The sequence below is a fragment of the Montipora foliosa genome, chromosome 9 (assembly GCF_036669935.1).
Source record: "Montipora foliosa isolate CH-2021 chromosome 9, ASM3666993v2, whole genome shotgun sequence".
In the NCBI taxonomy this organism is placed as follows: domain Eukaryota; kingdom Metazoa; phylum Cnidaria; class Anthozoa; order Scleractinia; family Acroporidae; genus Montipora; species Montipora foliosa.
Window position 1 is genome coordinate 39465239 of NC_090877.1, and position 25000 is coordinate 39490238.

Genomic DNA, 25000 nt, shown 5'->3' on the forward strand with positions numbered 1-25000 from the left:
CTAACCGAAAGACTTTAGTACTGATCGTGTTGTTGATGAAACCACAATGACTTAATCCCTTCGTGATTTGACTTACTGGATGTTACAGAAGTGTCAAGATATGTTTGTAATGAAAACAGGGAGGAGTGTTGCTGACAGTACTTTGTAAAGTAAATCGGCTGTTTGATACAGCTAGTAAATAGCAAAGGTCAATGAAATTGACATGTCACAGGCTTTTTGGTTTTCTTAATTTAGCACAAGTGGCCGTATTAACGGGGTGAAATTATAGAGAATTCTACTGTTGGGATTTAAAATTGTGCCTGTTGGCCATACTAACGGGTGACCGCATTAACGAGGGTTTTCTGTAAGGGAATGTATGGCCATTTTGCCAGGCCAAAAAAAGTGGCCACAATAACGAGGTGACTGTATTACCAAGGTGTCGGTAAGGTGGGGTTCCACCATACCCTAATAATTATTATTCGTGCTCCAGGATGCAGGAAATGCATTTTAAGAAGCCCAAATTTCAAAATTTCCCTAGGGGAGTAACCCCCTGGATGTTGTTCCTCCAGTTTAGTCGCCTTCTAAAATTTCAGTTGAAAGTCCTAATGGTTTAACATAATAATACTCTACGTTCAGATATTTTGTGAGCTGCATACAAGCAATGACATATTAATATTAATTATTAGTATAAACACACAGGTGATTATACAAAATCGCGCGCTCTCATTGGCTCGCTATCTCGGATTATCAGCCGATAATCACCTCAACGGACAAAATGGCTGCCAGTAGTCGTCTTGCCACTGTAAGTGAAGATGATTTTCGCGTTGAAATGTTTCTTTTTCTCCCTTTTTTGAAATAATCACCTGTGTATTTATACTAAAACAATTATTCCACTATTACACTATTTTCTAGTATTTTGGCTTATTCTTGCATTGACTGAGAATGGTATTGATTGCATAATAACTAAGGTGCATGTGAATAACATGCAATTAAAACAGCAAAGACAAAAGCATTCAAATGGCCTCTATTTGATTGGATAAACAAAATGGTGAGCGACAAGTTAAATTCTTGGGCTTTGCATTGTTGAAAACAATAATTCTTTTATTGAAAAACTCCCGCTCCGGCCGTATTTGCTTTCTTCTAAACCAGCCAAACTGGAAAATTTCACTGTATTACTGTCTCATATTTTGCGCGTTCTCTCAACTAAATATGGTAAAATGGTGTAGTAGTGGAATAATAATTAAGGTTCCTAATACACAGTGTTGGAGAATCAGATCTTCATCTTAACAAAATTAGGTGTTCATAAAAAGCTGGGTAATTATAAAGGGTCAACTTTATTGCAAATTTTCATATTCTTTTGCTGTGCTTGATGAGTAATCAGGAAAAGCCATAATTTATGCCTTTTAAAACGAGGTGAATGGTTCTTGTGATTTTCTTGTGATGAAATCACCTGACTGTGATCATTCATTATTAACACTTTTTTAGCATCATGATCTTATTGTGATGGGTTTCATTCACTGATGTGTTGCATCAGCTAGGAAATGATAATAAATTAAAGTTAAAGATGACAATTCGTGACCTTCTTTTCATAACTTTTCTGTGCTGATTCAGGTGGACACGCTATTTTACTCGGTCAAGACGCAATTTCACTGGCCATGGTTAGTGTACAGGAGCAGGTGAAGAAGTATCTTGAAGCAGAGGAGACTTCAATGAATGAAAGAATAAGGTAGTGTCAGCAACACCTTTTTTGACTATTGTTGTATTGTTGCACAATACTGTGTTCAAACAAAATTTGCCTGCTTTTTTGTGAATAGACCAAATTGGCTAACTCTCAATGTTACACCTAATTCAAAGATCCTTCTTGTGTTGTATTTGCATTGTAATGTGGCAGTGATTTGAAAGTACTGTACTTGAAACAAAGAGTTTTATTCCCAAAGGGTTTGAATTTGGTACAACACTGAGTTAGCTGATTTGGTCTATAGCAAACAACATAAATTTATGTCTATTAATAATTATTTACAATCTGTCATTATACAAGCTTGTAAAAAAAGAGGAATGTCAAATGCATTTTTCATTTTTCATCAATTTGATAATCTTAAGTTCTAATAATTATTTTTTTTTTTTGTAAGCTAATAGCAGAAGGCCAGATAATTAGCATTGAATTGATAGCATCTGAAAACTAGTGCTGCAGTGCATGATGATGAAATTGTTTTAGTCACATCTTCCTTATTTCCAAAGCATTAATTTAAGAAAATTCGAGCTTAACAGATAAAATTGGTTAGATCTATGGTACAAAGCCACTGGAGTTATAAGTTCATTCCAGTTCCTCTACATTTGCATCTTTCAGGAAATTTGCTGAAGAACAAAAGGCACAGTTTGCCTCACTTCAGTCCCGGGCATTCAAGGACAAACAGGCTCTCTACTGGTATGCAATATACTGTTCATTTGGTTAATTTAAATCTTGGATCAGATGCATGACTTTTAGCCTTGGGATGCTGCTAAGAGTTGGCTATCCCAGTAAATTTAAATAACCAGCAAAAAGATATTTATTACAATATTATTGACACCTCAAATGCCCTAGGGCATCCAAGGTTGAGGAGTAAAATCATCCGTCTGGTGTTAGACAGAGCAAAACCTGTTAAGTCTCACTCGCAGGGGTCAATGAGTTAAGCATACTATACAGGAATCTTGAGTATTTTGCAGCTAACTGTAAATAATCTCTGAAAATCTGGGGTATTCGTTTAATTTTCTTACTTTTAAGGGATGGGTCTATCACAAGGAGGTGATGTCACGGTTCATTATTAAGTACTGCAGATTTACGCTTTTTAATAATACAGTACTTATCATTTTGCATCCATAGGCACAGAAATGTCAACAAAACAATCTGTGATTTTTAACAAAGCAATGTCATCTTTGTAACCTGGCTCCTATTAAATACATTTGAAGCATCTTCTACTAGATTTTTATTATTTAGTATTTATCGTAACAGATCAGTTTTGTTTTTGTTAGCAATGAACTTATGGCCTTAAAATTATTTTTTGGCCTCAAACAGGTCTATCAAAAGGGAAGAAGAAAGATCATTGGAAACTTCTCTGAATGAAGCCATAGGGGACAGCTCATCAGACACAGCTTTGTTTTCCAAACCTGGTGAGCATTTTTCTACAAGAAAACATTTAATTTATTTCTGCTCAGCTCCTACTGATGGCATCATAAGTGTGTTAAACAAGATCAGGACAGTCAGGCTCAAAAGAGGATGTATGCATGATTCTAAAATAAGTATTTTGTTCCAATTTAACGTCACAACTGTACATCAGGTTTCCTAATGTACATGTAAATATCTTCTTTCTACTGCCTTGGCCTTGTATCGTTTTCTTCAGTAAGGAAGTTTGCTTTAATCCCTTTTTTTTTTTTTTTGCAAACCCTAACAATGAAGCCCTACATTGAGGAACAAGCTTCCCATCTAGGGATGTTAAGAGTATATCTACAATATTTTCTTAGGTGCATTGCTGGTTTTAAGAATAGTTTTTATTGCAGTTAGGCATCTCTTGTATATCAAATCTCAGGCAATGTTTTAATTTCCTGTAAGACATGTTTATCCTAGGGTGTGTAAATGAAAAGTAATGTATCATATGTATTTGAGGCATGACAGTAGGTGTGGCTTCCTTAGTCAGTACAGTCTTGAAAAATATTATTTCAACCTTATTTCAGAGCACCCTGTGGCACCAAAATATAACAAGTACCAGCACCCAGTTAACCAAGTCCATATCACCCAAGTAGGCTCACAGAAATATCCTGTACATCCTGCAACTAATCAACCATCTTACAAGATGAGGAAGACGACCCGGAAGGGAAAGCAACAGCAGAAGGACCTTTCGTGTGAAAGGGACGCTGATCCAGTTTTCTCACTGGATGATTTTGCTGATGACTGTGAACCATTTTTTGAATCTGAAGAAGATGATCTCAGTAGTGGTGAGAACCTCATTTCACTTGTAAAGACAATAATAATAAATTCCTAATTTCACTTGTAAAGACGATAATAATGAATTTAGTAGTAGTAGTAGTAGTAGTAGTAGTAGTAGTAGTAGTAGTAGTAGTAGTAGTAGTAGTAGTAGTAGTAGTAGTAGTAGTAGTAGTAGTATGTATACATGTAAAATTCTAAAGCAATCTTAAAGGGGCAGTGTCATGCTATGTCAGTCAAACTTCAAAACACTAAAATATGTCTTTGCATCAATCAAGACCAAAAAGTAATGGGGTAGTTTTGTTGCCAATAACATTATTGAACTGCACTGGAACTATTCTTTGTTATTTACTTCCATGGATGGAGAGGATGGAAATAGATTAAAACTTTAAAAAACTGGCCAGTTTTTTCAAGTTAGAGATGGTGTCCGCAGAAAGGCGACCAAAAAGTAAATATGAATAGTTCTTTGTGCAATCAATATATTTCATATCTTGTCAGGAATGTTGTACGTGCAAACTTAAGTACCAAATGTAGATTTTTACCCAGTTTTAACCTAAAAAAAGCAAATTTAGCATGACAGTGCTCATTTAACATCCATACTCAAACCATTAGGGTTGTCAAATTTGACAATTTACTACTAATTAGGCAGTGGTACCTTAGGCAAGTGAAGGTCATTACCGGAACACTGTGAACTGTGATATTAAGTTGTGCAGTGAAGGCTGTAAGGTAAAATTAATATATGTCCACATTATTTTGCAAGCTAGCTAGCTAGCTAGCTGTCTTGTCTATTTCTAGTGTTTAACCCATTCACTCCCCAGTTGAAGAAAAAAAATCGTCTGGCATTAGACAGAGTAAAATCTTTTAAATATCACTCCCATGGGTCAGTGAGTTAAGCTCCTGACAGTCCCTGTATTGCTTTACCTGTAAATCACCGTCTTGTATTAACATTAGTCGTGCTTGGAAGAATTCATACAAAGCAGAATGGATACTGATGCCTTTGAGAGAGTTGTCTTCTTTTTTTAAAACCTTAGAGTTGTCAAGGTACCGGTACTTAAACCTGGATGAGTACTTGTCTTCTGCAAACAATGAAACTCGTGAATTTGAGAGACCTTTGCAAGAAAGACATTGTTTGGCTGTGCTCCGTATTCAATAATGGCCTGAAAAAAATATCCAGTGCTAAAAGATGTGATTAACTTCATGTACCATCTGAGTACCATCAGGTTTTGATCAGTGCCTTGAGCAACATTATTCAGGTCTGGTTGTTGAATCTATTATACAGTGTTATGAGTGTTTTTCTATTTAAGACAAATTCTTAATCGCTTGTTCTAATCTCATCCAGACAACAGCTTCCAGGCAGAGGAACACCTCTACAATAATTCACGGCTAAAAAATGTCAAGAAATCAATGCAGTACTCAACGTCTGTCCCTATTACCATGCCATCAGGGAAAAACTCACCATCAGAGGATGATGAGGTAATTGTTTTGTATTTCCTTGCTAGAAATGGTTAACATTAGACTACCATATATCATCAACTTGGCTTGAAGAAGATCATCAGGGGCTTAACAACTTCCCTTCCAAGGCTCCTTTTGCCAACAAAGATAAGGCAAGGACTAGGGCAAAATTTATTTGAAAGGCAGTAAAATTCATAAGGCTTGACTCGCTTTCCAATAAACTTATGTGAAGTTGTAAATGATGTGCTTAACATTCCTACTCGTTTCTCTGTAGTTTGTGATACCAGAACCAAGCAAGATTGGAGAAAGTATGAAGGCAATAGCTCGCAGTGTCCATGAAAGCAGTGAGGGGATGTTTGGTGAACTTCCACGACCCAGAAGGAGTACTCTTTCTTATAGATAGTGCATACTGGGATAAATTAACTGTGTTCTGTGTAATATTATTAAAATAATCAACAACTATTCATCGAGGTGGAGGTGGCTAGTTGCGAAGTGGCCTGGTGAATATCCACCACTAGCCACCGCCAATGAGGTGAATAGTTGTTGTAGTATATACTAAAACAGTGAGATAATATAGCACAAAAAGATGATACTGACTCATTCATTCCTGCAACTATGTCAATATTTTTGGGTGCAAATCCTGCATGAGTTGCTCAGAGGTGATAAGTCTGAGTTTGAGTAGCGGATCTGAGTGCACCTTCAATGCTATCCACTGTTTTAGTATATATACTGATAAAGAATATGGGAATGTATCCCAAACGATAGGGAATGTAAGCAACATCAACACCTCCATCTTGCTCACTCTGTCCCTTTTAGGCTGAGTATCCTCTAACTGGATTGGCACGATTGGTTTTCAATATTATTAGAGATGCAGAAAGATCTATAATTTATTGTCTGTTGTATGGTTATGTTGTCATCAAAACCTGAAATTTATTTTCAATGGTTTTGCAGGGTATGGCAGGGTATGGCAGGGTATGGAAATACACCATTGCCTTAGCCATCACTTTTCAGACCTTGAATTACCGGTATATTAATGACGATGACTCGATCATCAAGTGAAAGACAAAAGATTTACGACCTTATTTTCATTATTTTTGTCATTTCTCAAATTCCTCTATATTAGCACTTTTCAGATCTTGAATTCTGTTAATGACAATGACTCGTCAAGTGATAGAGGCAAGTAATTTACTATCAGAGTGTAACACAAAAATAATTAATATAAGGTTTATGGATCATCATCCAAAAGGCATAAATCTTTTGTCTTTCACTTGATGAGTTATTGTCATTAATAGAATTCAAGGTCTGTAAAGTGATGGCTGTGGTGATGGTGTATTTCTTCGGCATACCCTGAAAAGCCATTGAAAATAAATTTCAGGTTTTGACAACAACATAAGCATACAACAGACAATAAATTATTGTTTTGGAAAGGAAATGGGCAATAATCGCTTTCAGAGATTTATCAAAGAAGGTGTGGTCACTAGTGTGATTTCAGAAATTTTAAAACTCCGTATGGTCCATTTGTTGTTGATATTGGATGCCATGAAAAGCTTAACTCCCTTTGAACTATTTGAGTTATCCCAGAAACCAATCAAAACGTGTTTTATGATTAGACACCCAAATACGACGTTGCTTGAGTCAATGTTGTCTTCTGACAGAGGGGAAATATACGGTAAAGTTTTAGACCCATGACTTTTATCACTGCAGTAATGAGTGGGAGCCAAGATTTGCCTCAACCGAAACAGTACCTCAATAATGTTTTGAGATTTCAAAGATGAGGTTCTCTGTTTTGTAATGTAATTATTGAATTCGCAGCAGCTTAAATTATCAGATAATATCTTTTGAGAAAGGTTTATTCATATGTAAAGAAATTATTGAAGTTTAAGTTTAATTGTGTGATTGATTACTGGTAGCCTCTTGCTAAGTGAAGTACAATTTGGCCAAGGACGAGAATCCCTGGCTTCCATCCTAAGCATGTCTTACTGCAATGCAGGAAAAGAGTTTCCAAGGAAGTTAGTGCATGTACTAGTTAATTGAAGGACATAAAAAACAAATATATTTAAAGAAAGTGAGGGTTAGTCTTCAGTGCAATTAAACTGAGAAAAGTGAACAGTCTCGAGTATTTGATTGCACCGGTTTTTCTGCTCTTTTTACATCTTTTCTAAAAAACCTGGTACTTTTTAGGGCAATTTAACGTGATGGATTGCAGTAGTTTGAAGGCTGGACCGTAGGTTTGGTCGGTATTCCAATCATACCAACCAAACCTTTTTAAGGTCTCCCTGAGAATCTATTTTTCCTTCTCAAAACAATTTTCGACATAGCCTCCATATTTATCATCATCATGCGGACGCATCCGAGAATGAGTTAACAATGCTTCTCCAAGACACTCTATCAGCCATCAAATTTGGGAGATCACTTATATCTTGATTGATGTCCCTTGCTATACCTACCTTGCTTAAGGTCTTCTTCAGGCTCTAGATGTGCGTGGGAACCTCATGCAAATGACGTCAGAGATTATTTGGTCTTTGGATCGATAGCAGTGGCCTGCAAATCTGGCTCCATATTTAATCAATCAGGAAAGTGCTGTTTTACCAACTGACTGGCTGTCGGCAAATATTGCTCCAATTTTCAAGGAAGGATCTCGTTCCGATCCAGCGAATTATCGACCCATTTCCCTAACGGGTATTTCTTGTAAGATTATGGAAGATGTAGTGTTCAGCCAAATTATGAATCATCTTGAGGCCGTTGGCAAAAGCCCGATCGGATCGGATTGACAAAACTAGGACCGGACCCATAACAAAATTCCCGGTCAAAGCAGACGGTACCCTGCGAGCAGTTGGTTTCTCCTATGCTTCCCGAGAGAGAAACCACTGCGAGCAACCGTTTCTTTGAGTGAGCCGCCGTCCAGCGCCATGGATGTAGAAGCACCTTAAGTAGGCATGGGTACTAGTTATAAAGAGATACCATGCATGGAATATGTATAGGGAGACTATAGCGCGTGCGTTCAGCAGCGTTACTGCTGCGTTTGGGCGAGCCTGCTGTGTAGTGATTTCCTGCGAAATAAGACGAAGTGATGTGATACATCACGTGGGTTGTGACGTACTTCGCACATGCTCGATGGAAAATCAAACGATTGCTCGCAGTGGTTTTCTCTCTGGAAGCGTAGGAGAAACCAACTGCTCGCAGGGTAAGCAGGCGGTCACCAGACAGCGTGCTGAGGAGAGCAGAAGTCGAATTCTGTGCCTTTCTCTCTTGTGTAGTGGTCTCCTTATTTATTGAGACTCATCGAGAAGAGTAGGGGATGAAGTTCCCGGTGTTGTGGCTGTCCTCTGTGTGTATATGGGTGGGTGGGTATAGCAGGTCCACATCAGCTGAATAGCTGCCAAAACTTCAACCTTCTTAAACAAATAAATAATGAATAAATAACAATAATGGAAGGTCATACGGGAGCAGGGCTGCTCCCGTCTGACCTTGTAGCTCAGTCGGTAGAGAAGCGGTGATCTAACCTGAGGGTCGTGGGTTCAATTCCCACCCTGGTCAGAGTTTTTCTCTCTCCTTGTGTGGGCCTATTTCCATCAGTAGGGCTAACGCTCACATGGTTCATATGAAGTAGAAACTTAGCACTTCACATTACACTCTAATCAGTTATGCTTCTACAGCCTGGCATCCATGTACTGAGAGCAACAACATGCAAATTGAAGCCGTGCAACGCAGAGCTGCTCGCTTTGCCCTTAATTGTTATATGAATCATCCGACTAATACAAACATGCATGCAAACATGCTTAAAATGTAAAGCTCTACGGATATACATACAGTCTTAACGCTTTTTTAATTTCTCAAAAGGATGTACCCCACGGTACATGTACAGTGCTAACTAAAGAAGAATTTCACATGAAGAGAAAATGAGGGACGGGTGTCATTTTCTCTTGTCGTTAGCTTGCAAGGTGCATTGGGGCGACTAAGCTAGAAAAGTTTCGTAATTCAAAAGTGTACTCAAGCTCAAATACTTTTGGGTGCCAAGATAAATCGATCCACTTGCAAAGACAATAAATTATTTTTTTTGCGGAAGGGGGGGGGGGCTGTTACATCTTTCGATTTTTATGTCAGTGCTGCACAAGGTACTTCAAGTTGCCGTCGTTTGACTCATCAGGGCTAAAACAGAGGCGTGGGTTTGCCGCAATCTGTCCTGCATTAGCCGTCTTTTCAATGCATAAAGCTTTTGCACGTTGAAAAGCAGTTTGTCAGGTCAAATAAAGACAGGGCCAATTTCATACAGAGCTCCAAACGACTGCTTGTTTGACCAACTTTAAAAACGTGTGCCAAAAAGCAAACTGGATGTCGACGCAAAAACTGTAGAAGACGTTTGCTTTGTAATAGCGGGGAAGGAAGAGGAGGGAGAGGGGAGGGGAGGGAAACTCTGATTTTACCCGTTGGATGGAGAGGGCCTGGAGCCCATTGTGTTGCCATGGAAACTTCACAGAGGGTCATATCATGGAACTTTGTGGTGAGTATAACAACTGCAAAAAGTTTTAGTTCCCCAACAGAAAATGTCTTCAGAGATATTCCATTTTTTGTGATTTTACATATGCAGGAGCTCATTGACATATGTGTATCTACTTTGTGACGCCACAAGTCCTCTAATTTGCATAAATCAAAATCTTGAATAACTCGGTAACCAAGAGTGCTATCACAGTAACACTAAACGCCGTTCTTCGTCATTTTGAAAGCTCTTTTGAAAAAGCTAATACAAATTTTTGTTTCATATGAAGTTTAAGGTCAGGGTAAATTTGGGCGTCTCGCTCATTTTTGTTTTTGCAAATCTTGAATCGGTGGGCTGTGAAGTATATTTTCCCGAAAAAAAATTCTGAAAAATCAATTTTAAAACCGCGCTAAAATCGCTGTTCTTTGTTTCCCGCCATAATCTGCGTGCGAAAAATGATTGACGTATCATGTCAATAAGACATGAAAGGATTGGGTGTCAATTGACAGCCTTCACGCACGATCTGCTCACTCCCCCTTAGCATGTGTCTGAACGCTGATTGGCTCAACATAATTGGCTTTCAAGTCGGGGGCGGAGTTATGCAGCAGACCGTGAACTCCACGTGAAATCTACAAGCTCGATTTTTACTTCCGACCAAGACGTAAAACCGCCATTTCTCGGCCAATATTTAATCTTTTTGAATAATTTCTTTTTTACATCAGATAGCCCATTTCGATCATTACTTTAACAGAAAAATCCAAATTGCCGATCTGAAGGTATACCGTAACCTTAAGGAACAAGGAACACGGCTGGGGAACAGAGAAAATATCTTAGCGAAAAAGGGAACATAAACCATTTTAGGGATCAAAAAGCTGAGAACAAGCTTGCAAGTAATTTCGGGAACAAGGGAACACCAGCGAATTTTTTAAGTGCCCCTGGGATCAAAAAAGTCACTTCCTTTTTTGTTCAGATTTTGAAAGGAAAATGAGGTGTCCTATGGTCAGACTATAAATCATATCAAAGCTAATAGATTGAATTATTTAAATAAAGTTTTAGTTTTTTGTATTTCATTTTGCCTTTTAGGTTTGCAGCCTCAAACTCAGAACGACCGAGTCTGCTGCAGAAGCTCCGGCCCTTTCACTTTATTGAGAAAATAACTGCATTTTGTTGCATCTTAGTCACAAATGAATGCACTCCAACACCGTGTTAGGAATTTTTGACATAATAAGAATTGAAGGAAATATCACGCACCAAAGTCGAAACTCCCATATCATACTTCATTAATTTGGGCAGAAAAACTGCCAAAAAATCAGTCTCCGAAGACAAATGAGAAATTCCTCACAAGGTATTTGTTGTAGTACAATCATCGATTAGAACTGAATATTTGGAAGTGGTATCTTTAGACCCGTCGGGAGAGGAGATCCGAGAATTTATAATTTTGGTGTCAAAATAAACTCCTAGAAAATTACCCGTTTGATTGACAGTCTTAGCGCTGTTTTCTTGAATCAATTTTTTCACTTGAAGCGGATATTAAAGAGATAAAACTCAAAGGGAATTTGTCCTATTGCCCCCACATTTTGGCAGTGGCTAGATTAACATATAGACAACAAACACGTGTCTGCGAATGTTTTATTTCAAAATATTTTTTCTCTGAGAACGATTTTTGTACGAACACATCACATTCTTTTGATACTGTTTCGAAAACGTTCTACAATTTTTCACTGTGACTGAGTATGGCGAAACGCAGACACGTTTTTTTAGCGCTTTGGAGCGAAAAGCAAAATTTGCTTTAACTTGCAGCTTTGAAGAGGTGATTCAGATGCTCACATTTAGAGGTCGTGAAAAATTCGACAGTTCATTTAATTTAAAAAATCTTGATATGGTTTGATAGCCAGCTCTACAAGCTTTAATTTGATATAGGGGTTTAGGTATCTTCACTTTAATCGGACGCGCCACATCGCTCGGACGCGAGACACCTGAGAGATGGCATCTGTTTGTTGGCCGAGAGCGCAGAGAGGGACTGGTTCCTGAACAAAGCACAACAGCTTTTTGAGAAACCTTTGTGAACAAGTTGCTTCTATAGTTTGTCGGGGTGGCTTGCTTTTTTCACGACATTGCTCATATAATTCTCCGTGTATTTAACAGGAGAAATGTTTGGTAATCTCGTGAACAAGAATGCTCGAGCAGCCCTCAAAGAATACGGCGATCATAATGGAGCTTCGGTCGAGTTCGACATCAGCCCTTCCTCCAGTGAACAAAATTCAGAATTCATTGCCAAGGCAATCGTAGGTGAACGCCAGTTTCCACCTGCCACAGCTTCTTCAAAGAAAGATGCTAAAGAGCACGCCGCAGATATAGCTTTACAAGCTATCTTCCAAGGTAAAATGCTCATGTTAGTAAGTAGGGACCGGTTACGTTGCGCAAAGCCTGGTTAGCGTGGTCCGTGCTTCGAGCAACCCAGGCCAGGTTGATTAAACAAAAAAACGTTATGCACTGCGGTCTTCCCTGTTCCAGCTGGTGCGATTCTTTTTCTTTTCCTGCGATTGTTACAGTCGCATCGTGTTTTGTTACTTAATCTATTGCATAGGATCCAGAACCTCGTGATTTGCTGTACAAGACTCGCGTATACATGTGTTATCAAGTACGCTTGCTACTTGTCAAAGACTGCAAAACACAATGAAAGAAATTCTTGAGTTGCCAATTGAAGCTTGAGGCAAACCCTTTCACCAAAATCATGTTAAATAATTTTCGCAATAGATTTGAGATTTGATGTTGCAGCTTTGACCGAACCAAGAATCGAATTGTGTTCCTAAATCGTGACAATCAACCACTTATTAAAGATCGGGATAGTACAGGGCTTTTGACACTTTTTCTTTGCAAATGAAAATTGTACAAATTATGAACAGCATTTTTTTATTTGCCACATCTAAGAGAGGTGAAGTTTTTAAAAGGGATGTCAGACATGGTTGGATGGTTCTCAGAAAAAAAATGAATGCAACTTACGAAAGCAACCTGGGTCATGATTTGTAACTGTGTAAGTTGCATTCGTTACTTTGTCCGAAAGAACAAAGTATATAGCACCTGTTTTTAATCCTTTTTTGACATTTTTTCTTTGAGTGACGATTCTTCTGCACATTTGTACCCAGTAAGATTTCATTTAATGTCTTTAATTAATTTAATTTAAAGATGCATCCCTCTTTAAAAGGGACAGTGTCATGGATTGTTAGTAAAAATCTGAAAAGCAAAGGAGACCTGTTTACCGATGGCAAACGAAAATTAATGGCTAAATTTTCCTCAAAACAGTTATTTTAGCTCGCAGAAACCATTCTTAAGTGTTTTTGATTTTGCATTATCAAGTTAAAATGAATGCCAACTTGAAAACGTCAGGTCGACGTTTTCAAGCTCTCCCCTTGCATCTTAGGTGAACTCTGTAGTAACTTATTGTGGCTCATTCTTCTTTTAAACTTTAATCAATTTTCATCTCACTGTGGTCATCCAGAAGCAATTTAAGAATGAAAAAGTCACTAAAAATTGATTTGGTAAATTTATAGTCAAATTCCCACGACACTGCCCCTTTAAGTGATTTATTTACCAGTCTGAGTTCTGTAAATTGTGGATTTTTTTCCGGTTATATAAACTACATGTATTGATGGTTTATGGTTTAGGATTTCTGTACCACACATACACCTTATTCCAAAATGGTCATCATTTTTGCATTCTTTTGTTTGCTTGCAAATTAGCCCTTGTTGTGTCGTTCTTAAGCTAAAAATTCAAAACACTTGTTGCCTTGAACAAGGCAGCAAGGACTAATTTGAAGGCAAACAAAATAATACTAAAATCGTGTCTATTTTGGAATAAGGGGTATACCACAATTAAATCTCTTGGCAGTTTACATGTTCTTTCAGTAGGGTGAGATTGGGCATCACCTTGTGTATTAAAGTGATTAAAAAAATTAACAACGATTGACCGAAACAGAGGTGGCCAGTGGCGGATATTTACCGAACTGTGAAGTGGGGAGGTAAATATCTACCACTAGCCACCGACACTGAGGTGAATAGTTGTTTTAGTACATACTAAAACAGTGAGATAATATATCACAAAAAGATGATTTGACCTCATTTAATCCTTCATTGATTAAAATATTTTCGGGCTCAAATCCTGCGAGAGTTGCTTTGCGGTGAATAGCAAAGGATATTCTGATTGTGAGTAACCAATCAGAGCATGTGTTTAATGCTATCCACTGTTTCAGTATCTACTAAATGCTATTAGAGTATTATCTTTAAGTGAGTCACACTCTTAGCAGGGAAAAGGTAACTTAAAGAGGAGTTGACCTAGATGTGGGCATAGATAGATATTGTCAACTTTTTAACCCCCGAACCAGCACCCACTGACAGGGACGGCGGAGCATATTTTGTATTTTTTTTTTTGGGGGGGGGGGGGGGCTAACAAGCAAGCGCCAGAGACGCTAACTTGTAGGGGGTTCTGGGGTAATTCTCCGCCAGATAATTTTGAAATCTTGAAACTCAGAAATGTTACTTTCAGCATTCTCGACGAGATATCCAAAAAACAAATTTAATGTGGATCAACCATGAAATGACAAATGTTTTACTCCTTATTTGTTACTTGATACATACATATAACCACAAGCTCATAACCTTGAAGCATCTAACTCTGGTTCAGAGCTGGGGTTTTTTGAGTTTAAAAATTTCATAATCTGGATGTAACGTAGCTTGTGCATTTTCCCGCGCATGTAGCTTCGATCTTATTTTTAAGTTGGTGTCCTAAAATCCCTAGCTTGGCTTCAAGTTACACACTTTAAGGTCTTGCTAATTTTTTTTTTGTTTTTCCTTCTGTTAGTTTTCTTTTTTCATGTTTTATGGGTTTTAAAATTATTTTTTGCTTGAAATTGGGGGGCTGAAGCCCCCGGCTCTGCCGTTCCTGACTGATGAGTAAAATCATCTGATGTTACTCAGAGTAAAATCTGCAAATGTCACACTACTTAGGAGCGAATTATGGGTTAATGTTCAAACCATACAATGTATGTTTTCTGTTTTAGAACCATATGGCAGCCGGTTTAGGACACAGTTAGGTGCTGGTAGTAGGGAGTTCAGGCAAGAAGAACAACAAACAGGATTTTTGCCAATGTACAGGAGGCATCCCAGACAGCGACGGCCAAAGCCAAAGTGCTTGGATCCATCAGCACCACCAGACAAGGATCCTGTTATGTTGCTGAATGAATATGGGCAAAAACGTGATCAGCTGGTATGTTCTTTCTTAAGCACCCCTATCCAATTCACAGGACAACCTTATGCCTTCAAAGGGAATTAAAACGTAACATTCATTTTTACTCCTATAATTCTTAACACGATTGCTCAGTGGTGAATGGTATTTGACTCATTGAACCATTTACACATATGCCAACGTCACAGTTTAATTTTAGTAACGTGTGTTTTGTCTTCTTTCAATGCAAAATGCTGTATATTATTTTGCTGCTTGGCATCTTTGGATCAATTTAAAATGCTAACTCACATATGGACACATTATTGAGTGCTTGCCCACTTGGGAAGAGATTGGAGGAAAATTCCCTCCGGAGTGTGAAATGTACTTGACCCACACAACTTGATTAGGGTTTTCTTGCAAACTGCTTGAGGATACTGAAGTATGGTGTTGTGCGTGCCACACTGGCAGAAACCAAGTACTCTCACCAGTCCACCAACCCTGCTTTCCAAATGAATTTTTACAATGACTGCAAAATTCTCGCATGCTCATTGGTTAATTTTTATTGTCAATAAGTGGACAGACACATAAAATAATTTATAATTTATGCAAGGATGATGTGATATTGCTTGCGTCAGATTGAAGTTTCTCGCGTTTTTGTCTTGCTTTCTTCTCGTGTTTTGACTTAATTTTGACCCCTCTGCCTTTTTGTTATTGTAAAAAACAAATTGATGTCAGTTTTTCATGCGTCTGTCCTGTTATTGACAATGAATTTCGTCATAACATTGTCAAAGTAGTCTGCAGCTACTTTAGTAATGTTATGATGAAATTCAGGATCAATATCAGGACAGACGCATGAAAAACTGACATGAATTTGTTAAATTGATGATATTTTTCTTCAGTATATACTCCTTAACAATTTATTTGCAGTTTAATTAATAAGAAGAGCAGAAATTTAATGTGGCTTGCTATTCAAAGAATGCTGCAAAATCAAAGCGAAGTGGTCAGAAGTGGCAACGTATTCTTTAAAAAAAACCTTTTGTTGTTCTTACATTATTATGGTTGAAACTAGTACATGTGGTAGCTATGGCTAAGTGCCAACGAGACAGTCAGTATAATACATAGTTTGCACATTTGTGTCATTTTTGGAACCCAACAGTAGTTGAAATTTTTTATTTGAAAGTACAGCAATTCAATTTCTAAGTTAACATTTTAACAAATAACAACAGAAATGTAAGTAAAACCCTTTCACACTTTTTGTTGTGAACAACAATGTAAATATCAACGTGTTTTGCAATAATATTGAAAGTACTGCTGTAATTTTTGAAAGACCGTAATTTTTAACAGGAAAATGAAATAATTAAGTTGGATAAAATCAATGCCACGTACAAAATTGCCAAAGAGTTTTCATTGAAACCATGTCATGGGAAATCAAATTCAAAAACTGTCTTGCATGACACATGACAGTTGTTTCACTTGTAGAATTTTTATTTTGCAAGGTACAACCATGAATTACATGTCAAAATGATCATTTAATTTTGTACTTTATAGAAATATTATTTCCTTTGAAAATTAAATTAAATTGTTCACAGCTCAGTGGTCATGGAGTGCTGGCCGAGCCTATAAGAACACATGCTGGTTCAGTCTTGAGCTTGTTCATTCAATATAGAACACACTGGTTCGAAAATAAATGTTAAAGACTACTCAAATCAAGTGTGCACAACACAATGGTCAGAGAAATGCAAAAAAAAATGTGTTTTCCCTCACAGTGAACACAGGATCTTAAATATCAACGTGAATGATGTCGCATCAGGCCAGTTTGCCTTTTGTTCCCCTGCATTTTCTTTGGAGCGCTCAAAATTTTTCATGCATACACAACACCCTTGTGCTTTGGCTCTATTACTACTGAAATCACTAAACTGTTTGCACCCTGAAAAAAGTGATTGATCGCATTTGAATTTTGCCTTGCTCACGTGACCATTTGGAGCGTCCTGATTTGTGACGTGTCATTCTTGAAGTGAGCAAGGCTGTGGGAAAATAAAGAAACAGACTGCGGCATGAGATGAATGTGTACGAAGAGCTTTCCACCGTTTGAAAATGATATGTGGTCACTGATGGTTGAGCAGAGGGTGAGACGTGTTGGAGATATAGTATTAAAGTACAAAATGAGTGGTCTTACAGTTTCACACATATGGAAGACGTTTTGTCTCGCCTTCGATGTTCCACAACGACCGATAAGAACAAACGAGAAGATATGTCAAGTGTTTTCTGTTACATTTATTTGCAACATTACTGTACTTGAAATTGTTTTGATTGCTAAATGAAAATAGCAACTGTTTAGTTATGATAATTAAATTACTGCTATGTTGACGATTTATGTAATTTTTGCAGAGAATTTGTCTTCGAATTTACGTCAGCCAAAACAACAACAAGGGATAAAAACTCAACTTATCATTGGAGTGAGATTTCGGTATCGATTCCCATGAACAATTTGTCAATACTATACTGGTATTTATAAACCATGCAATTTTGCTTTACGAGCATGAAATTTAAAACAACAAAGCATTAGGTGTTTACATTGAACTGCCTCACAAGTCTGTGACATTCTCATTTTCTTCTTGGCCAAGCGCGCAAGTCTTTACGTTACCGAAGGTCAGTTTTTTATCAGCAGTTGCACTAAATCTAGTTCTGGTTCTTCCAGATTTTTCGGGTGACCCTTAGCTGTGTGACGATGGAAGTAAATTTCAGTTGCATGTTTGACAAAACTTGTCTTCCATATTTTTGAAACTGTAAGACCACTCATTTTGTACTTTAAAGTGGTACTATGACGAAAATCGCATCTTTCCTATCTAAGCCATTTTGAAGCATAAGCAAGTAGTCTGCGTGAGAAGAAAAATGCTGTTTACTTTTTTCAAATATCTTTTTTCGTTCCAGAGATGTTCTAGTTTTTAAAATATGCAAATTAGCCAAGTGATGACATCATGCACTCGACCAAATTTTGTTCAAAGTTGATGAAAGGAGATATCTCAGCCAATTTTAATCAGAAATTTTTGATTTTTTGCAGTAAGATTCTTCTAAATGTTCTCCACAATATGAGCTTAACAGTTCTGTTACCATGGCATCATACTGGGTTGCAGACCTCCCCCATATTATGAGCTTTTCTGGCCACCTTTGGCGTTCCATTTTGATATTTGCTAACAGCACTTCATATACATGATCCAGCAAGCATGTAAATATGTTAGCACAACTTTGTGGCCTTGTTCAACATTTTTCAAGCTGAAAATCACTAACATATTGAAATCAAGTGGGTGGGGACTGGAAAAGAGTGAGTTGCCATGGGAACATAATTTTTTTATAGCCATAGGTGTGTTTCCTGTAGAACTATTAGACTACCGAGTTTCAATGGTCTGTGCTGTAAATTGGCCAAGGTAGCTCTATTTATATACTCAATATAATATTGGGTTGAGTGTATGACGTCATTAGTCATCTTATTTGCATATTTTACCCATTTTTCAAACTTAAATATCTCCGGAACTAATGAAGATATTTGCAAACAGTAAATAGCGTTTTTGTTCTTTCATGGAATTCTATATGATACACTCAAAAAATCAAGGTTAAAAATTTGATCATACATGTAGTACCACTTTAATGTCTCTAAAACTTCTCGGGTAGAACTCTGTTGAACATCTTCTCCTCTGCTCAACCATCAGTGACCACATACCATTTCCAAACAGTAAAAAAGTTCTTTGTACACATTCCTCGCAAGTGTTATATATTTTCCCAGAGCCTCGCTCACATCAAGAATCGGGGTGCTCCAAATGGTCATGTGAGCAAGTCGAAATTCAAATGCGATCGATCATTTTTTTTTTGGGGGTGCAAACAGTTTAGTGATTTCGGTAGTAAGGCTGCCGCCTTGTCAACCTCGCGTCTTCACTCGGCTGACTTGTTGGCAATACGTATTCACTCTTTTTTAATTATGGTAGTCATAAAAAGTGAAAGACAACACACTGTCCAAGGTCAAATGAAAATTAACAATATTTAGTCTTGGATTGCTTGTGGTGTGATCAGTGCTAACTGATATTAAATACCATGATAATTACATTGAGATTTTGGTACTCCTTAAAACCATGCCTCAAGCAAGTGACTGATAATCCAAAATGTGAACCTCTACACCAACTGAGTTTCTGTCAGTAATGTGGGAAAAATTCCTACATGTAGTTTATTCATGATTTAATCTTACAATCCACTGAACTTGTTAATATGAGATCTTATTATATGGCTCTGTCTCACGGGGACTGGGAACTACAAAATTCACGAATTTGATTGGCTAAAATCGATATTGATCGCAGTCTAGATTTTCCCATCTAGACCTGTAATGTTTTTGCGGTGAAAAGATGCAAAGTAAAATGCAAAAATATTGAGTATTTTCTTTTACCAATATTTATTTATGGAAGTGCCAAGGAGCATGATGACAAAAGAGAGGATGACGAGCAAACTTTGACAGAATTAAGTTCAGCTCATCTCCTCTCATCGCGGTTAGTACAAACCAGTTACATTAAACGAAAATTGCTCTTGTTTACCATATAATAAACATCTTATTAACCGAGCTTAGTCAGTCTGTATGGGAGAATCTTGACCTCGGTCGTGTGTACAGACCTCACTGCGTTCGGTCTGTACTCACGACCTCGGTCAAGATTCTCCCATACAGGCCTCCTGCTCGGTTAATAAGAGCTAAATGTTGCAAATCCCTACACTTGTAATAGGGTCAAACCCCTCAATCCACTAAACCTTTTTCTCTCATATCCTGGTGGGTTGAATCTCAAGCCTATGTGTAACCCAACCCCCCCTCCTTTCCCAAGGGTGAAGGTGTGGCTACACATAGGCTAACCTCACGTTTGTGTGCTTTGGCTTGTATGAAATAGCCAAATTCAAGTTCATCATTTTTTCAGGTCAAGTTTGAAGATGTACGGTGCATGTATCCAGGACTCTACAAGGCGCAAGTTACTGTTGGAGACCAAACATTTGGCCCAAAGAAGAGTTCCTCAAAGAAAATGGCAAGAAAACTTGCTGCAATAGTGGCTTTAAAAGCACTTATGAACTGGGAACCAGCTGAAGGTAACTTGCACAGAAAAAAGACCAATTTCGATATATTAAAATTCAGTCCGAAACAAAAGGCATCATCTCAAGGCTCTGGGGAATAAACTCATACAAATCCTTCTATTTAGTCCCCAGAGCCTCAAGATGATGCCTCTTGTTTCGGACTGAATTTTAATACATTGAAATTGGTCTATTTTGCTTATAAAGGAGGACAAAATATTAATGCCCAATGTATATGAGGTACACTTTCATACTTTTGGAATTCAAAGTCATAGATATAACCTCTCTTATTTCTCAAGAATTCTCTTGGGAAAAATACAAAGTTGACTCCACTCTGTAATTTCAAGGAAAACTTAAAACAAGAATTTTTACGTTAATATTAAACATTAATAGATTGACCTCATTAGTTCTGCTTTGTCTGTTTTATTTGCTGCCTTAAAGTCTATATATAGCCATTGTTTTTGTTGATAGATTTGTGGGGGTGTGTGTAAGGTATTCGTGTGTCTCCCAACCATGTTATCGTAATCTGTTTATGTAAATTGACTTCCTAGTTCATTAACTTTCTAGTTATTTTAGGAGGCGAATTATACCATTTCATATATTTAATTCTATTTATTGTTAAATCTTTTGTAGTGATATAAGGGTAGAATTTAAAGATGTTGTCAGAGTCAACTGAGTGCTTTAACATCCTCGGTTCCCATGGCCTGCTCCAGTCTGACCTTGTAGCTCAGTCGGTAGAGTTGCAGTGATCTAACCTGAAGGTCGTGGGTTCAATTCCCAACCTGGTCAGAGTTTTTCTCTGTCCTTGTGTGGGCCCATTTCCATTAGTATGGCTAACGCTCACATGGCTCATATGGGGTAGAAACCTAGCACTTCACATTACACTCTAATCAGTTATGAGTGTTGCTGTGTAGGCCTGATCTCTTGTGTAGGCTGTCTTCTTATAGAGTATTATTTTTATTGACATTTGCACAGGCTTGTTTAATTTGACTGAAGAGAGTCCCCACTGGTCTGTGGCTGGAAACAGTGCTAGCTTACCTCATTTGCAAGGAGAAGCAGGACAAAATCAAGCAATTGTGCTTCACAAGGATCCCATCATGCTTCTGAATGAACATTGTCAAAAGAATCAGTTAAAGGTCATTATTGTTTTATTTTAATTTGAATGTCTACAAACTGGTCTTTTCCTTACTTTAGCAATAATTGATAATTTTTGGTATACAGTACATGGTTTAAATTATTAATAAAATAGTGTAAGAGAGGTATGATACAGTTTAAGACAGACGTAATGCCTGTTTTATAGAAGTGTAATCGAAAAAGACGTTGTGCCTTTGAAGAAGAGTTGTGATTGTCTATTAAGCAAATGTTGTGAATTTGTACATACTGTACTGTCAAAGCAAGTTTAATTACAGTTGATTTAATTTCTGCAATGCATTGTTGTGTCTTGCTCGAGTTTATTACAATTTTTAATGCCTTTCTTTCCAGCCAAAAAATGTCTAATGTTAAAAGTTTTCTTTTACGGAATAGCGCAAATAACCCCACATAAAGACGTGCTGTGTAAAATCAAATTTATATTTTACAGATTGCTTATGAAGACCTTCCTCATCTGGGTCCGGACCATAAGAAGACATTTTCCTGCCAAGTGATTGTGGGAGAAACACGTTTTGAGGAGGGTTCAGGTGCTAGCAAGATTTTGGCCAAAAAGAATGCTGCCATGAATGCCCTCAAAGGCCTTTTTAACATGAATGTGGAATTGGCTCTGAAACCAGCAGCCACTATATCTAGCAAGGAAGGTATTGCTGTTGAGAGACATCCCGTTAGCGTTCTGAATGAGTATGGGCAGAAGAAGGGTGTTAAGGTAAGGACAGAGATTAAACTACCGGTGTAAACCGTAGTTAAGGTGGTTTATTAGTCTTTGGTTGAAGACAAAACATGGAGTACCCCTGTGGAAAAAAATCATTTTTTAAAGTTGAATGTCGCCTAACTGTACATACATGTACCATCCATGACCTCTTGAAAGCTTTCATGGGCCACTGGTGCGGGTCGTGCTGCAGCTGGCCACCATTTTGATAAAAGATAATTCACTGGCCATTTCCCAGAATTGTAAACGTGCAATGTTAAACATATTATTATTATTATTGTTGTTGTTGTTGTTGTTGTTATTATTGTTATTATTATTATCATCATTTCACTTCAGTGTGAAACATTATACATTACTATACATATAAAGGTTATTACACGGCCGTGTGGGGATACGAAATTTTTCTTCGAGTGCTGAAAGTATCTCTCACAAGTGAGCGAAGCGAACGAGTGAAAGGTACTTTCAGCACGAGAAGATAAAATTTGTATCCCCAAGCGGCCATGTAATGTTCTGTTTATTATATAGATATTGATGAAATGTCTAGATTTAAATCAACTTATTTTACTCATTTTTGAAATGATGAAAAACTTGTCACCAACCGCTAAAACACGCATGTTGTGTAACATGAAACAAGATATGAAAGTTATGAAAAACAAATCATGACAATGTAAAATTTTGCAATAAAAATTTTAATGTAGTAGAGAAGAATTAAATATTAAAGCACAGAAGTATCTTACAATGAAGAGGAAGCTCGCGTTTTATTGGTTTATCGTGTACGTTATCATGACGACACCTATATTCTCACATGTGAAAGATAAAAATGATATGTTCATTGCGTGAGGTGAAGATATGATTTTTTAGTAAAAGGAGAAATCCTGGTATTTCATCAGTATCTATATAATAAAAGACAATATACGTGTACAGACCTAATGGACTTAATTTAATGGACTTTATTTAAGTTTCAAATCTTGTAGCCCTAAGGGACTAATTGACTTTCAAAAACTCGTTAATTATTCATGAGGCTAACAGCCTATCAAAACATCGAAAAACCGTCATTGTGTATGAACCTTTACATTTCATTCTGAAAAGCCCGGTGGCAGGTTTTTGATTTCAGTCCCAGGGGAGTGCGGGGCTGAATGTGCAAACAAGGCAACTATTGCCTATTCTCGAACGAAACGATCTTTAAAGGGGCTAGGTCACGCTCTTTTAGGCATATTCAGCACTGATCGAATGGTCATAGAATTAACTAAAATATCAAAATAACTGTTCAAAACTATAGAAGAACTCTAACAAAACACAGGGAAGCCAAGAAGGGACATGGATGGACAAAACTGGAGAGGATTGAAATGGATTGAATTTGGGTAAATTTGAAAAACGTCGGCCCGCCTTTTTTCAAATTTATATCAGTCTATATCAAAATGTCATTTGCAAAGCTTGAAAATCATTCTCAGTTATGTTGCCGTGATTTTGCAAATGAAAGACTCTTGCTCTGCCAATTTGACGTTCAGAGCTCATAATTAACAAAATTAAACAAAATTACCTAAAATAGCGTGACCTAGCCCCTTTAAGGTGGGTAGATACGAGGGGTCATGTTGCAGGGACATGTTGGAGTGACAAACAGGTGTGTAGTACACACTGAGGCGACATGCATTAGGGTCATGTAGTGAGGACATGTAGCAGGGACGAAATCACAACATTCACACGCACATGAAAATGTTGTGGGAACATGTCTCAGGGATATGTTCAACTTGTTGAACTTCATGACACGTCGCGGGGACAAAATCAACCCCAAATCGGTGTTGCACAATTTTAAAAGTATCAGTTCACACGAGGGGACACGTCGCTGCAACATATCCGTGAAACATGTACACGCAACATTTTCGTGTGTGTGCAAATGTTGTGATTTCGTCGCTGCTACATCCCTCGTGTCTTCGCACGTGTCCTAATCATTTTCATCGAAATTTCAGCCATTACAAACTTAAAGGCGGTTACTTTTACCCATCCTTCTTCCAAACTTCGTCAACAAATTTTGTCAACCAAAAAATTCAACGACTCTGCCGTCATGTTAACAGTGTTCGTATCCGATTTTGTCCCGTTCTTCGTCGCACCCTGCTTCTTCGTTCGCTGCTCGTTGGTTTAGCCTTGCAGTTTGCCACTGTGCGAAAATATTTAAAGACCATCTTGTGACATATCGTGTTGATTCTGGAGCGGATTTTTCCAACGGTGCTTTTTCTTCATCGGCAGTTTTCGATTCTCTGAACTTTCTCAACGTCCCTCACAGGGAACCCGCACAGTCCGTCTGTGAAACCGTTTGTAATTTTATAATAAATGTATTGGATTTACCGTTTGCTTCTTCTGTAGCGATATATCGATAAATATGTGCATGGACTCACGCTAAATAAAAGTTGTATTACCTTACCTGCGGTGTTCTGTCGTTCTTTCGCCTCAGAAGTGGTATTTTGAGCAAATTTGAAGATCTCGAGTTCGCTGTTTACCGTGCCTCTCAATAAAAGGATAAGGGTGGAAGCTAATTTAGCCTGCGAGCAGGTTTTCTTTCCTGTCGGAGCAGAAACTCCCACGCACATATGAAGCTGTGTGTGGGAATCGAAACCCCATGGGATCAAACCTTGGACACATTAGGGAGTTTTAGCAAAGACGACGGGTACGGCTACGGCAATGCCACAAAGCAAGAATATTATTGGTTGAAAAAGGAAAAATGCTCGTGCTGCACGTGCAACACGAATTTCCGTGCATTTCTTTGCCGTACTCCACAAAACAACAACGTGAAATCACGAAATTTTAGGTTTTGACGACAACGTGAGCATATAACAATGAAAAAGTCATTTTCAGTTTTGACTTTAAAACCGTTCGTACCCACCCATTTACAGGATAGTTCGCCTGTATTGTACGATGTGAACAAGACGTATTAATCGCGAAATACTTGCGATAGCGCTTAGTTATA

At 37.7% G+C, this 25000-nt stretch overlaps 2 protein-coding genes across 2 annotated transcripts in view; both read left to right on the forward strand.

The window, feature by feature from the left end:
- The window catches only part of LOC137970527 (uncharacterized), a 13199-nt gene extending 5703 nt beyond the window's left edge, over window positions 1-7496 (forward strand). The window contains exons 4-9 of the mRNA XM_068817045.1: window positions 1591-1705; window positions 2327-2404; window positions 3032-3126; window positions 3688-3948; window positions 5277-5410; window positions 5664-7496. Coding sequence (XP_068673146.1) covers window positions 1591-1705; window positions 2327-2404; window positions 3032-3126; window positions 3688-3948; window positions 5277-5410; window positions 5664-5792 — 812 coding nt within the window. The 3' untranslated portion in view covers window positions 5793-7496. The remainder of the gene's footprint in view (window positions 1-1590; window positions 1706-2326; window positions 2405-3031; window positions 3127-3687; window positions 3949-5276; window positions 5411-5663) is intronic.
- A 4381-nt stretch (window positions 7497-11877) lies between these two features.
- LOC137972195 (double-stranded RNA-specific editase Adar-like) overlaps window positions 11878-25000 on the forward strand; it is a 24208-nt gene continuing 11085 nt past the window's right edge. Inside the window, exons 1-5 of the mRNA XM_068819049.1 lie at window positions 11878-12245; window positions 14923-15128; window positions 20033-20198; window positions 21156-21316; window positions 21760-22035. Coding sequence (XP_068675150.1) covers window positions 12017-12245; window positions 14923-15128; window positions 20033-20198; window positions 21156-21316; window positions 21760-22035 — 1038 coding nt within the window. The 5' untranslated portion in view covers window positions 11878-12016. The remainder of the gene's footprint in view (window positions 12246-14922; window positions 15129-20032; window positions 20199-21155; window positions 21317-21759; window positions 22036-25000) is intronic.